This window comes from Grammomys surdaster, unplaced genomic scaffold, assembly GCF_004785775.1.
Source record: "Grammomys surdaster isolate TR1022 unplaced genomic scaffold, NIH_TR_1.0 278, whole genome shotgun sequence".
NCBI classification, from domain to species: Eukaryota; Metazoa; Chordata; class Mammalia; order Rodentia; family Muridae; genus Grammomys; species Grammomys surdaster.
In genome coordinates this window covers 4,626,063-4,642,042 of record NW_021604719.1, presented here as the reverse complement: position 1 = coordinate 4,642,042, position 15,980 = coordinate 4,626,063, and the positions used below count along the sequence as shown (strand labels likewise).

Sequence of the window (15,980 nt, the reverse complement as noted above, 5' to 3'; positions counted from 1 at the left end):
GGGTAGGGGCAATGTGGAGACGAAAGGATAAATGTCCATAATAACTATAGTGACAACACTGGCACTCAGGGTACAAAGAACAGAAAAACATGGACCTCAGCCTGCACCACACACCTTACAAAAACATCATTCAAAATGGATCTCAGACTTACAGGTGAACGTCAACACTGTATAAAACACTGAGGAGGAACAAAAGAGAAACCATCGTAATACGCATCTGTCTATAAACTCTTAGGCATAAAACTAAGCATGGGATCACGAACAGACCAAAGGATATAAAGAAAGACAGCTACAGGCCAGCAGAAACACTGTCCAATCACAGACTGCACGGAGCATTACATAGCGAACTGGAACTTCAATTCCAACCTAAGGGAAGGCAAGCAAGTACCCTCTATACACTACAACTGAAAAAAAAAATTCTATAAGATCTACACCTGGAATACAATGAAAGCTGTATCTCTGTTTTCTCTAGTATGTAGTAAGCAAAATATCCAGACACAGGATACATATGCACAAGTACATAAAAATGACATAAAAACTGTGTACTGGGGGAAAGACACAAAATAGCACCACAAACCTAATGCAACAGCTTTAGTTTAATTAAAAAAAAAAAAACCAAACCTGGCAATACTAAGTGCTACAAAGTCTGTAAGTGCTGAACCTGCTACCACTAAACAATGCTGATGCTTCAGGAGGCAAAGGGGCAGCTCCCAGCTCACCTCAGATGTACCATATGTACCATAAATAGGTGGACATAACCTTTGCCCAAATATCAGCAAATCAAACCAGCAGCATATTGAAAGGATGACTCAGACAATTCATCCCAGGAACACAAAACTGTTTGCACATCAGAAGATCAAAGCAATACAGAGAATGTGTAGGGAAAGACACAGTCTGCCCCACCATGCCTGCTCTGTGAGGCCTGGTGAGCAGAGCACCTTGTGACACTGACTTTACTGCTCTGCCGGCGCTTGTTTTATGGGAGCTGACACATGGTAAGTCAGCACCCAAGGAGCAAGGGCCTCTGCTAGGCAGGAATGTATCAGTAAAACCAAGCAAGAATGACTCAGTACGCATTAACAGTAAGTCTCACTCGGAAGCACCAAGAGACCACTGCTAGAGGGCATAAGGATACTGTCTCATTCCTACTCTTAATTACAGAGGCATATTTTAAACTGTCAAAATTAAACCATGTTGTGGTAACAAATATGCTAATATGTAGAAAAGACTGAACAGGAATATTCAACTTGACTTTTCCTTACTTTACCTCTTAACAAAAATTTGATCATTTTTTAAGACTGGGTGCTATAATTTTTGAGAAATATGTTTGGGACAGCATGTCCTGTACCTTGTGAGGGCCCAGGATCCTCTGTCTGAACTTCTCAACCGTTTCTTGACCCATAGCCGACCAAGCACTGGCAAATGCTTCTGCTTTGTCTTGTGTAAGATGAATAGTCTCTAGTTGCTGCTGCAGTGCCGCTGGCTTCACGTTGTGATACACTGCCTGCCAGAAACAGGGAAGACAACACATCCTCAGGTTCACATAAAGACTTGACTGTAAGCAATGCATACGTATTTAAAGCAAATTAAGTACTCTGTGTGTGTGTGTGTGTGTGTGTGTGTGTGTGTGTGTGTCTGTGTCTGTGTCTGTGTCTGTATGTCTGTCTGTCTGCTTGTGAATAAGACTGCATGAGTGTAAGTCCTGGGCCAGAGGCATTGAGTTCCTGATGCTGGCATTACGGAGCTTTTAAAGCAGTCTGAAGCAGATGCTGGAAGCTGAATTTCAGTTCTCCGCAAGAGCAGTAAGTGCTCCTAACTGCTGAGCTATCTATATCTCCAGCCTCAGCATTAAAACTATTTAAATCAAAAAGTCTTCACAGAACTCTTACAGGCATTTTCAACAGTTCTATTAATATATAAAACCAACAGCTAAATTTCATAGTCAGTAGGCCTAACTTGCTCAGGCTAAATGTTTCATTTTGCCAGTGGTTTACATAACACCAAAACTACTTAGTAAAGCTTTACTCCATTTATTTCATTTAATTAAAGTTTACAATGGTCTCAGCAAATAAACTTTGCCTAAGAAGTCCTCAAAACTATCTGTCTACCAACTGAAGTTACACATAATAAAAAATTTTAAATAATTTTAACAACATCTGTTCTGTTCCCTACACAATTGAGAACAACTTTCCCACAAACCTCTGTGCTGTTCTGTTCAACTACCGTTTTATTACTGAAGGCTCACTGAGCTTAAGCACCAGCCGTCACTAAGCTCCACATTCAAGTCTGAGTATGAAGTATCCTTCAGGTTCGTGAGCCTGAGCACTTAGTCCTAGCTGACAGCACTCAGTTGGAAGATGTACAAGCTTTTAACATGGGGCCTAGCTAGAGATGAGAATTATGGGTTACAGCCTGGCCCTAATTAGGCCTGAGCTCTCTGCTTCCTAACTGTTGATGCAATATAACCAGGGGTTTCATGTTCCCATTGCCCCAATCACAAGCCACTCACACCTCCATGCTTTCTAAAGTGGATCGTACCCCTAAAACCCCAAAATAAACCTTTCCTACTGTGGCCCATGCATTTGGTCACAGTAACAACAAATAACGGAGAAAAATGGTATATGGATTGTGGCTATTACTGTGTAAACCTGACCAGGGGGATTATAGGCCTTTGTAGTTAGCATATGAGAGGAATATAAGTGAAAGAATTTGAAGCCACGGGCTAGAAAAGATCCAGAATGCTCTAGGGAGAACATGATGCTGATTCTGATAGAAATGCTGACAGGAAAGTAACGCTCAACAGGTTTCAGAGAGGAATAAGGACTCTCAGAAATGGAACTAAAAGTCGTTCATGTGACATTCTGCCAAACTGTGTGACTACATTCTACATGTGTCCTGCAATTCTGAGTGATGCTAAATTGAAAATAATGGACTGGGAGCTGAAGAGAGGGCTCAGCAGTTCAAGAGCACTGGCTGTTCTTCCAGAGAACCTAGAGTCAGTTCCCAGCACCCACATGGCAGCTCACAATGTCTGTAACTAGCTCCACACCCTTTTCTGGACTCTGAGGACACCAGACACACACAAGTTGCATAGACATACACAGACAAAATACCCATAAACATAAAAAATAATGGATAATATATTTGGTAGAGGAAATTTCAAGGCAGTACAAGTCTGTGGCATGGTTACTGCTCACTGCCTTTAACCAGGTTTTGTAAGGTAAAATGAAAAGAAAGAAGCTGGAACACAGAATTAAAGGCAGGGCAGGCACAGTGGACACAAACACAGATGCACTGATTGCTAAAGATAATAATGAGATTAAGAAAAACCTGGCACTCTACACTTCAAATTGGGACAATAGGAATGAAGAAGCACTGGGAACAAGATGCTACCCACTGAAGGCTCTATGGCATAAAACTGAAAGCCATTCATCTGAAGGAAGAGAAAAACACACAGTGCCTACACAGACAGTTCCAGGGCTAGCAGCTGTAAAATGGTTGCCTGGGTTACTGTTCTCCCACACAACCGATGCTGCAGCTGCGATAAATGGATGCTCAGCTACATCTCAGTCTTGCAGCAGAAACTGAGAGCAGCATCCACACAGTGCTGGTTCTGCAGCTATGCAGAATGCAGGACTTAGAGCATTATGGAGACTTCCAGGTTCCAGAAAACTAATGAGGTCAGACAGTGTGTATCAGTGAGATTCCCTGAATGGAGTGTGTGACTGGGCTGTTCATGAAGTTGCAAAGATGAACCCAAAGGTGCAATAGAGACAGCAGCATTTTAATACTAGAAATTCGTGGCACCCATGGAGAAAAGCTGCAGGCACCAAGTGAAGCCAGGCCAAGACAGAGGCCCATTGTGCCACAGGGCTGCCCAAGCCCATTGGGACCCACATCATGCCACATTAGCTCCAGATGCTAGGCACAAAACTGCAGGACTTGGCATTTCCCTGACATATGCTGGTCTTTCCATGCCAGGTCACCTTTTAAAATGGGAATACTTACTCTGTACATTAAAAACATGTGACTTGGTGTGTGTGTGTTTGTTTGTTTGTTTGTTTGTTTGTTTTACAAGGGCTCATAGCTAAAAGACTGCTCTGAATTTCAGAAGGGATTTGGTCTTTGGACCTTTGAAAAGTGTTAGAACTTAAGGCTATGGGGATGCTTGAATTGAGACTGAATTCTTATTTCATTATGAGATGCAAAGAGAGTGTGGAGGCAAAGGGTGGAATGATATGGTTTCAGTGTGAAGGGTTCCCTGATAGGCTAGTGTGTTTAAAGGCTTAGTCCTAGCTGGTGGCTGTTTGGAGAGGCTGTGGAACCTTTAGAAGTGGGTCCTTGCTGGGTCACTGGAGAGCAGGCCACATTCATTCGAGCCCAGCTCAACTGCAGGGCAAGCTCTGCACTTCCTGATCTGCAGAAATATAAGTGGTATGGCCTACACTCCTGCATCACGGACAGGAGCTGCTCCCACATCTTCTCATCCCTCCTCCCTGGAATCAAACTGTAAGCCAAAATAAATCCTTCCTAACACTGTTCCTTCAGGTAATTTCTCGTGGTAACAAATTCCATCCATAGTCTCCATAAGGTGGCAGCAGCTGCCTGGCAGCTTCTCCTAATAGTGTCTGTTCTCTAAAATGCCCATGAAACTGCAGTATAACTGAATCTTTTGTTTCATGAGTATCCTGTTTAATAAACTGATTAAACTGATAGGATTGTACTAAAACTCCATCTTAAGCTAAGGTTATAAAAGAGGTGCAAAATATAAGATCCTGGCCCACAATACATTTAAAGCCTAGTGATAGAAACAAGCTGATATGTGTGAAATACTCAAAGACTACCCATGTGCCCTACTGTAAAGATCAAAAAATGCAAAAAGGCTGAAGAGAAGGCTGAAGGACTAAGCAATGTGGGCTGCAGTGGCAGGACTTACGGGTATAAAAATCATGGAATGAATGTGAGAAGAAATGGTATAGAAAGGAAATTCAAAATAAAAAAAAAAATGATGCCATTTCTTTTCTGAATCATCCTAATCAAGTGCATGCCACCCAATCACCTGCTCAACTTAAATGGAAAACGTTCACTTTTCCATTTATGCCAAAAAACAGTGAGTTAAAAACAGATGAAGGCCCAATTCAGTGGAAAATCTTTAACTTCTACTATATCATATTTATTTTTGCAGAATGAAGTTCTATGGAAAGGAGCCAGGCATTCTAAAATGTTTCAGTATATTGAAACTCTTGATTAAAATATCAATCTTATATAGCTATACAAATACATAGAAAGCCACAGATATTAAAGTCATGAAAATATGCAGTAAACAGGAAATTTGAGGCAATAAAAATACCTGTTCCAAAACAAATGATATTGTCTCCAGAACCAGGTGAAGCTCTTGTTTCTCTAGAGAGAATGCAGCCTGAAGTTTTTCTTCTTCTTCTTCACTGAAACTGCTCTCGGCCTACAAACACAGTACTCAGTCAGCACAGAGCACACACTCGGAAGACTCACTTCCTCATAGAGGAAAAGAGAACTTGAGAGAAAAGGCCACCGTGAACGGAAACTGGTGTGCTTATACTCTACATTCTGATGTGCATTCTAGACAACTGAGAGGCACGAGATAGACCTCTGAGGCTGACGTGACTGATCACTGGAACTCTGGGCTGACAAGAATGACAGGCTTTTTGCTTTAATTTCAGACCATCTCAGACACCTGTGCTTTATCTTTCTTACATCTGGTTTTCTTAATTCCTCATTTCATCTCATAATTAGCAGTCACTTCTTGAAACTGCCTACTCACCCCATCACAGCTGCACCGACACTGCCCACCTGACCTCCACTAGTCTGTCTTGCTCTTTCTCACGTGCCTGGTCAATAACCCAGACAGCTGGCTCTACAGAGTGAAGCCCACAGCTTCACAGGTTACATCAGCAGGTTTCACGTGGGGGCCTAAAATTTCTCCTATGGGGTCAAACACAAAAGGTTCTTCATTAGATGAGTTGTAACCACTTTTTGAAGATCAGAAGCCACAAACATGTTTCTAAGTTCTCAGCGACAGAAGTTTGTGTGACTTCCTTCAGTTTTTCCCAATGCAGACTGCTGACTTGCAAGATGAGACATGTCACAGACTGTTCCTAGTACTGTTATTCCTCCTGACTCATAATCTACGTCACAAATTTACCATAGGCAGGAACTTGGTCCTAGGTCATTTTGCATTTTTCATGTAAAAGAAAAGAACTAACTCCAAAAGTGTGCACTGAGTACCAAGTGTATACTGAGCAATGTATCAGGGAAGGGAACTCCACAGATGAGAAAGGCATGGGTCTCAGAGTTCAGGGATTTGGTCATCTTCTGATTGTGAAATAAGTGCTTCCAGTGCAGTGCTAAAGTGAGCTGAGAACCAACCAAATGTTCTGAGACACAGAGAAGAGAATCACCCTGAGCTTGAGAGTGGGACCACAACATTCTTACTACACGGTGATATTCTCTCAGTAAAGCTGGAGACAAAAGCACTGGAAGCAAGGACAAGAACACAAGCACAACACAGTTGAAAAGGCCCTAGCACAGTGCGGTAAACACGCCCTGTCCAGTGAGACTGCAAGTGCAGAGGAGGGAGACTGGGGGCCGCTGCCACAGTCTAATGGATCTCGCAGTGTTAAGGATTCTGAAGTTTTCTCCATGTGGTAAGGGATAGACACTGATGTCTCTAAATGCTGTTAAAACATGATCAACATTTTAAAAAGAGAAAAACATTTTAAAACTTTACTGTAGCCATGCAGTGGTGGTAGACGCCTTTAATCCCAGCACTTGGGAGGCAGAGACAGGCGGATTTCTGAGTTCGAGGCCAGCGTGGTCTACAGAGTGAGTTCCAGGACAACCAGGGCTACACAGAGAAACCCTGTCTCGAAAAAAACCAAAAAAAAAAAAAAAAAGAATCAATCAGGGGCTGGAAAGACAGCTTGGTGAAAAGAGTGCTTGCTACTCTTGGGAAAGACATATTCTGTTCCCAGCAACCCATAAGGAGGTTCACAACCACCTCTAACTCTAGCTTCAGGGGATTCAGTGCACTCTTCTGGCCTCCATGGGCACCAAGAAAACATGTGGTACACATACATACATGCAACAAAACACTCATACACATTTTTTTAAAAAAAATAGAAATACATAAATGTAAAAAAAAAAAAATCAAACCCGAAAAGATGGTGAGCAACAGATGCTAGTCCAAAGCCAAGAAACAAGAAGGATCTGAAATAAAATGACGTGGACAATTTGGAGCTGAGAGATAATTCACGGGGAGTAGACCATGGGTCTGGGGCTGTCCTAGCCAGTAAAGTAAGGGAAGGGGAGGGTCTTGGATATAACTGAATATTTGTGCCTAGAAACACGTAGAACATTTTGTATGTGCTCCATAACCATGGTCAATGCAGTTTTATAACCCAATAAAGAACATCAAGTTAAACTGGTTATCAAATAATGAATTAGTTACCAATCGTCCACACAGCCAAACCAACAATACACTTGAAATAAAAGCAAAGAGGAAAAGATACTATCTGAGAAGAAATACTGACTGAATTATTTTTAAGATTTATTGATTATTTACATATGTATGCATGTGTGCCTGCTTAAGTTTATATGTACCATATGCATACAAGAACCCAAGAAAGCCGGAAGAAAGCCTCAGATCCCTGGAACTGGAGTTACAGGTGGTTATGAGCCACTAAGTGGATGCTGGGAACCAAATACAAGCCCGATACAAGACTAGTATGTGCTCTTTTTTTGGCAGGGAAGAATGAGGGTTCATGACAGGGTTTCTCTGTGTAGCCCTGGCTGTCCTAGACCAGGCAGGCCTCAAGCTCTGAGATCCACCTGCCTCTGCCTCCCAAGTGCTGAAATTAAAGGTGTGTACCAGAACTGCCTGGCTTCGGTATATGCTCTTCAGCCATCTCTTTAGCCTGAACTACCATTACCAGGAAGAATGAAACCAGCATTTCCCTAAAGCATGTTCCATAGAACTTTATATACCAAGGGAAAACAATTCCCAAGTCAAACCCTTCAATGTATGACCCAAACATTAGCATGCAAAACATTCTACAAGGCTCTACTTTTTTTCTTAGTTAATTACAGAATACAAAGTCTCCCAAACTTCTGACCAGAGAACATGATCAAACTTCCACAGATCTAGAGTTCCCAAGAACCCACTAGAGAACAATATTTCTCACAATTCTCCACATACTAGCATGCTTCAGGGAATCAGAGGAGTCACAAGCCACAGGAATACAGAAATGCAAACCTTCAGGTGGAGCTTTTGAAGAATGCGGCTGAGAAGTCGTGGGAATCTTCCCGTGTCTATCGAATTTATCAGCGGCACAGCTTTCTTCATGCTAAATGTGTAAACAAAGTTTCGAAGTGAGTTTTAAGTGTATTTGCCATTGCTGTCTGTACATTTTTTTATTTCAACTCCTCTGGTAGCTATGTCCTTTTAGTGAGATAAAGTGACATGAAGGACACTCTGGCAATCAGTGAGCACCTCCCAAGGATACCTCTCCCAAAGCACTCCTGTTAAGAAGTACATCTGACAAGTTTTCTCTTCCCAGGCAAATTACTTGCAGAGGTATGTACCCAGCCAGTCAGGGAACGGCAGTGGTTTAGCAGTGGGCATTCAAGCTACCATGTAATCCAAAATAGAGCTCTGCAAGGAAGAAAGCAGCCAATGAGAGCACTACACCAAAACCACAAAGGATAATGATGACAAGTATCCCTGAGGGAAGGTGGGACTACATAATTATTTGGAATGCACAGTTATTTGAAAACCTGTGTCACTTGGAATAACCAATTTCAAACTGTGTGGTAAGCATAACTGCATATACTGAGTATGCCTTTGTGGTGTGCATTCTCCAAGGACATGGGCTTGAAGATAAGAAGTGTCAGATCCAGGGAAAGAAGGAAAAACTTTACAATACCGACTGTCTTCTCCCCAGTGCAGGAATGTTGCATTCAAATTTCAAGATTTGCCTGCATACATGAATATTTCCTCTGCCTCTACAGACTGAGTCGGGTTTTTGTTTTTGTTTTTTTTCTGGAATAATTTTGTTGTAATGGGGAAATCTGAGCAGAGTGTGTCAGGACAGCCAATAGTGCCAGCTCATTGGGAGAGTAAGGGGATCTTGGGTCCAAAAGTTTGAGGCTAGCCTAGGCAACATAGTAAGAACCACTCTACCCCCTGCCCCCCACCACAGACACACAAAAAAAACTTTAAAACTGGGCTTTACATTACCAGACCCAGCCAATCTTACCTAATACACCCTAAACAATAAAAAGTACATGAACGGCAACACTATCAAAGGCATTTAAAACCTGTCACTTGTAATAACCATTTTCAAAGTGTGTGGTAAGCATAACTGTGCATATACTGAATATGCCAAAACTGGCTAAATAAGTCACTAATGCCTGAACTATCAGACGTTGGTTGCAAAGGGCTATTTTCACGTGCTAGTTTTTAATCACCCTGTAGTACCAGCGTGAGGCTTTCTCAGGTCTGAAATAACTAAAAGCAGAAAGTCTTTTCCCAAGAGAGTGGACAGAATTCAGGTGGCGTCTAGCAACTTCTACTACCTGCGCTACAAAGTCACTCGTCACTATCTCCGGTACTGAAGAGGGGCGGCCAGCCCTGCAAGCTCCAAGAAGAACCACTCAAGAGTGGAAGCACGCCCCCGCCCACGCCACACGCCACACCCACTCCCTTCCACGACCCGCCCACGCCCTCCTCTGTGCCACGCCCACACCCGCCCACGCCCTCTGCGGCCCAAAAAGTCCCTCCGCAGCTCCACTCCGGCTCCCGACCCGGGCCGGCCGCACCACAACAGCAGGAGGCGGCAACACCCCTGCTCCCGCCCCAACAGGTCATCCCTGTGTGGCTGGTTGCTCAGCCTGACCGCTACCTGGGGCTCTCCGGCAGGATCAGCGCCGCTGACGCCGCCATCCTTGAAGGTCTCTCGCCCGCGCGTCAGTCAGCTGTGCTCAGTCCAGCCAATCACGGCGCGCCTGACGGAAACCCGGAAGGGCCAAGTCTTGCCATCAGGCAGGTTTGCGACAGGCTACTGTGGGCTTGATTTCAGAAGGCTTGTGCGTGGTCCCGAAAGGGAGAGAGAGGTCATGATGCTCCTTTCTACCACTCTGACCTTTTCTTTTGTTTGTTTGTTTGTTTTGGTTTTTTGTTTTTTCGAGACAGGGTTTCTCTGTATAGCCCTGGCTGTCCTGGAACTCACTCTGTAGACCAGGCTGGCCTCGAACTCAGAAATCCACCTGCCTCTGCCTCCCAAGTGCTGGGATTAAAGGCGTGCACCACCACTGCCCGGCCACTCGGACCTTTTCAAACCGGGGCTGTACATATATTTTTTTATATCTGCATCCCTGACTAAGCATGTGTGTGTGTGCATTTTATGTACGTTTATACATGGCTGTGCATCCATGCACATGATGCGTTTACATTTTTTTTTTCAAGTTTAGCGGAGTATTTAAGCAAAATCCGAGGCGTCTGCGGATGGAGAAATGGGCCAAAGAGCATACCCTGTCAGAAAAGATTCTGCTGCCAACTCCTGTGCCATTGACACCCCCACCCCCACCCCCTGTGTCTGCATCCCCAGAGTTTTCTACAGAGCAAAGTTCTGTCCTTGGACATAATGGTCCAATTCCTTACATAGTGGGTTCATTGAGTTCCTACTGTTGTTGAACCAGGCACTGGAAATTTGAACAGACAAAATACCAAAAATCCTGCTCTCTACGTTTTTATCAGCAATTAAAATGTACAAGTATTCGTTGAGACTCTCTTTGGGGTCCAGCATAGCATAGAAGGAACATAAGCCACTGAGAACTGTATAGATGTTTCTCACAAGAGAGAAAGGAGACCACACATTTTCACAAACACCTTTATCTGCCTTAGGGGAAAAATAAAACAATAGAATGTGTTAAGAACTGGGCATGGCAGCGCATAGCGTTGGAAGATTTGAAAGCCAAGTCAGCAGACTTCAGGGTGTTCCCAAAGAAGATAGAGTGAACAAAGGTTGAGGAGTACAAGGATTTGACTGGGGTGTCAAAGAGAGATTGGAAGTAATGCTAGAAGCAACTTCTATGAGAGGCTTTGGCCCTGTGCCCTTCCCTGTGGATAAATGGGTAGCCATTAAATGTTAGGGGGAGTTGTTTATTTTTAAGATTACAGTCAGAAAGATGGTCCAACTGAAAACAATAATTGGGAAAACTGTACAGGAAGTTACTGAAATAATCGCTACACTCAAGTCCTGCAAGGGTGAAAGGCATTGAAAATGAAGACAGCCCAAGGATTAGAGTTACATTTCAATAGAAGACGGTTCAAGAGCTGGCAAAAGATCAAATTTAATTTTCCTTCCTAATTATGTTTTACTTAAATTATTATTTAAATTAGTTGGCATTCCTGGAGCAACCGAACAACACTGTGACTGAGAGAAGCCAGATTGCAAATTAAAAGTGAATAATCCCCACATGGATAATTGAGTCAATTATACAGTATGTTGAACACATACAAATACATTTAGTTCTATAACACTCTACACACTGGCCCAATTTATGCATATCTGAAAAAGATGTGTGCAAATCTACATAATTAAGGGTGTATGATCCAAACATAGATTGCCTTACCTGGCATAATAAGTTTAGAGGGGGTTCAATTTCTCCTCAGCCTTTAAAACATTCTCCTTGTGTCTTGATTCATTGCTGAAGTAAAGTCACTAATCAACTAAAACTGTTTCAAATCCCTTGTGAACAATGTCAGCCCTTTCTTGGCTGTCTTGGAAAACACAGCTGGAGTTTTAGTAAAGGAGGCTCAAAGCCAGACTCTGTGTAACCTCACACGTCTTCCTGTGTCTGATATGAAATGTGAAGACGATGTCTGCTTCCCCAGACTTCGGTGAGGGTTAAGGGATGTGATGTGGGCCTTTGAGAGACTCTCCTCAAAGTAGTACAAGGCTCAGATCTCCAGAGTTCTGCCCAAAGAGAGTCCCTGCTGGTCACAATCTTGTATCACACATTCTTTGCATAAATGACTGGTTACTTGCTGATATAAAGTGACACTGCGCATAATTCATCCCTCAGCTGTCTTTGCACTGTCTGGTGTATGGGCATCTATGTTTATGAGAAGGTCCTTAAAGTTGTCTACTTGTGACCACTTGCTGCGGCCCAGGGACTGACTGGAGTCAGGCTTCTGTAACCACCCTTTCCTCTTGCCCTCTAAACTAGTCCGGCCAGCTTCAGGATGGATGCAGAGCCTTCTACCACTAACCTAGTACAGATACCTGGCTCTCCTCAGTGCAGCAAAGGTTTTTCATTTTTCTACTTCAAGTCTACATTTCTACACTCTGTGTTATCCACAATTCTCTGGAAAACAAGCACAGTTACCTACGCGCTAGTACCTTGTTAGAGGTAATTTCAGAGATGCGGGAATGAAAGCAGAAGAGAAGTAAAGGGTGGAGGGAGTAAAATGTAAAGTGATGTTATCCAACTGTGTGATGGCTAATACTGTCAACTTGACAGAATCTAAACTTAGCTCAGAGACAAGCCTTACGCCCGAGGATCGAGGTAAATTAAGGTGGGAATACCTATCTTTCATGGGCAGTGCCATTCCTTGGGCAAGGTCCTGTACTGAATAAAAAGGAGAATGCAAACTTGGCACCAGCATTCGGCACTCCTGACTCTACACAGTGTGACTAAGCTACATGACGCTCCTGCCACCATGCCTTTCTGCCCATAATGGACTTCCCTTGGAATAAGCCAGAATAAACACTTTCTTCTTTAAGATGGTTTGATCCGGCATTTTGGTACAACAGTCAGGAAAGTCACTAATAGAAACCAGACCAGAAAACTAGAGCCTCCAAATACTTCTGGCATTTCTGTCTGGTTGAGACAGAACTGCAGACAAGAACCAGACCTGCTCACATTCAGAATCCCTGCCCTAAAATCCTCAAACCTGTTTCTCTCTCTCTCTCTCTCTCTCTCTCTCTCTCTCTCTCTCTCTCTCTCTCTCTCTCTTTCTCTCTCCTTTCCTTCCCTCCTTCCCCTCCCTCCTTTTCCCTCTCTTTCTTCTTTCTTTCTTTTACCAGTGTTTCTCTGTGTAGCCCTGGCTCTCCTGGAACTCACTCGACAGACCAGGCTGGCCTTGGTCTCACAGAAATCCACCTGCCTCTGCCTTTTGAATGCTGGAATGTGGTGTGACACCACACCTGACTGAGTTTCTATCCCCTGTTGAAAAGAAAATGTAGCATCACCCCCATCTTTCCTGAGAACCCCCTTCCTTCTCGTAAGAACCTGGTCCTGTCTGGACTCCCTTCTTTTACACAGTCTCTTCTCAGTGCCCCTTTGTCTATTCACACTCCCTCCCTCCAATAGGCACGATTTATCTTTTTGGTGTCTAGTAAAGTAGGCTAATTTCTTCCAGAAATCTCTTCCAACCCTAGTTGAACTCTGGATACACCAAGGAGCTACTCCAAATGCAGCCTTCAGCATCTCAGCCCCAAATGCAAGTGATTATCTCCAGAAGTTAATCAGCGCGAGCTCACGACCACAACAGTGTTGTTACTAGACCCTGGGACTTCTGTGAAACAAAGTGAGGAACTGAGAGAGATTGGTGCCAAGCTTGGAAAAATGGAGCAGAGACCATCTGCATCACCCCTTGTTTACAAAAAAAGGAAAGGGTCTCAGAAGTTTTTATAAGGCAATAATAGGTAAAAGAGTCCAATGTTAGGAGAGGTCTCCTACCCACCCATCCCCCTCCATGTTTCTTGAAGGATTTGTAGGCAGAGGCTGGCTCTGTTTTTTTCTTTAAGAATCTCTCTGAGGCCCAGTTTTCAGTGTCCCCATTAACACTCCAATTTTGCAAGTGAAAGCTTGATGGGAAAAATGAAGGAGAAAGGATCACAAATGCCTCCCTCCCCCCTCCCCGCTAGAGAAAAGTACCAAAGGGAGGAGGCTGTGATGGATTAGGCTGAGGGAGGGAGGTGGGTTGGGAGGGCTTTGGAAAGACTCCTCCTTCCTTGTGAGGCACAGCTCTTAGGGGCTATCAAGAAAGAAAAGGAAAGAGAAAATTCATACACACACAGAATGGTTGAAGCAAAAGTCAGACTCCAGTAATTTTATACATACAAATATATACATGCATTCGTACGTGCATGCATGCATGCAGACCTAAAGACACACAGACATATACACATTCACATACTGAATTCACACACTCACATAGATTGGAACAAAGTTCCAACACACAGGCTCCAAGCATTTCACACATGCATGCATATATACATATATACATATATACATATGCACATAAACATATATACACACATGCTTGGTAGGTAGCTGGAAAAAAGTTCCAACAATTTTCTTTCTTCCATACTTATGTATCTTTCCCAGTAAAATCCTTCAAGCAGTATGAAATTACAATGTATTTGTATTCTATTTTTCTTCTAGTGAATGACTATGAAAAAACAGTGAGTTCTCCAACACCTTTACAAGGAATAACATTACGTAGTACAGGTAAAGAAAACAAATTATCCCCAAGAACTCATATATATTCATAACTAAGCAACTTGTTATAGATTAACAAAGTGTGAGCAAGCACGGCAGTTTTCTCAGCCAGTTTCTCTTACTGGCAAGCAATTTGCAGATACAAAAAAATAAATAGAATTATTTTATTTTTTATCTTTAAAAGTAATTTTATAAGAATCTTAAAGGAATCACAAGTCTAAACTTTTATATAAAAATTAGTCATATCTATTTTAAACACTCAGAATGCATACCGATTTATCAGCAATTCTTAATAAATCTTAATATTAGGAAGCTGAGGACAAAAATGGGTATAAGAAATCAATCATCGCCTGGCAGTGGTAGCGCACACCTTTAATCCCAGCACTTGGGAGGCAGAGGCAGGTAGATTTCTGAGTTCGAGGCCAGCCTGGTCTACAGAGTGAGTTCCAGGACAGCCAGGGCTACACAGAGAAACCCTGTCTCGAAAAACCTAAAAAGAAAGAAAGAAAGAAAGAAAGAAAGAAAGAAAGAAAGAAAGAAAGAAAGAAAGAAATCATCCCCAGTCCAGCCTCAGTGAGAGTCACTTCAGCTAATGCTGCCATTGTTCTTGTTCCCTGACCTTAAAAGGTCCCTAGCTTAAGTATTAAAAGAGTGCCTTTCTGAACTTCAAATTGTTTCCTGAGATTTTCTACTCAGAGCCAGTAGCAGAAACATCTTAACCTAGCTTCACTAACAATTTTATTTTTCCAAATGTTTTCTAAGGGTAGTAGTCATTGCTGACAATCTAGGTTTCTAAATCCTTTCTTGGGTGGTGATTGAATCATTAATCTGTTCCAGCAGCATTGTCTGAAAGAGATCAAGCATTATTATTTTGAGTGCCAGAAATACTGTCCAGTGAGGGACTGGACGCCCCCTGAGAGTTTCCGCACAATTCTTAGATTAAGAGGGATGTGAGGGCAACAAGCAGAACAGAACTCCACAACAGCACAAAGTCCTCAGAACATATAGGCCTCGGGGCCATGCCCGTCTGAGGCAAACCCACTGTGGTTGTGCTAACCGGTGGGCCGCATTTCCATGAGTTCTAAAGCCATTTGTCGATCCTCCTGCAAGGCCCTCAACTTTGTCAGGTGCACGAAGCAAAGGACCAACGGGGCAGAATCAGCGTTGCCTGCTCCACAGGGCTCATCCTAGACCAGACCGAGGACAAACACAAACCCCCTGTGGAGTACCTCTCTCAGAAGTCAGTCTTTAATTACTCCTTCCACCCTAAAGCTGAGCACACTCCTGCTCCCACACCAACACTCGGTCACAGCTGACAGCACTGTTTTAGCTGGAGTCCACACTTAACCTCATAGGTGTGGGAGACTCAGTTGGGATTGGAAGCAAAGAACGCTTCTGTGGGTTGTAAACATGTCACTGTTCAATCCAGCATC

The 15,980-nt window shown here is 43.1% G+C and overlaps 1 protein-coding gene across 2 annotated transcripts in view; it reads right to left on the bottom strand.

Moving 5' to 3' along the window:
- Positions 1 to 10,013, bottom strand: part of Commd10 (COMM domain containing 10) — a 127,717-nt gene extending 117,704 nt beyond the window's left edge. For both annotated transcript variants that reach the window (XM_028777205.1, XM_028777206.1), the window contains exons 1-4: positions 9,939 to 10,013; positions 8,291 to 8,381; positions 5,351 to 5,461; positions 1,349 to 1,504 (exon numbers count right to left, since the gene is read on the bottom strand). In XM_028777205.1, the coding sequence (XP_028633038.1) occupies positions 1,349 to 1,504; positions 5,351 to 5,461; positions 8,291 to 8,381; positions 9,939 to 9,979 (399 nt within the window). In that variant the 5' untranslated portion in view covers positions 9,980 to 10,013. The remainder of the gene's footprint in view (positions 1 to 1,348; positions 1,505 to 5,350; positions 5,462 to 8,290; positions 8,382 to 9,938) is intronic.
- Positions 10,014 to 15,980: the final 5,967 nt, after the last annotated feature.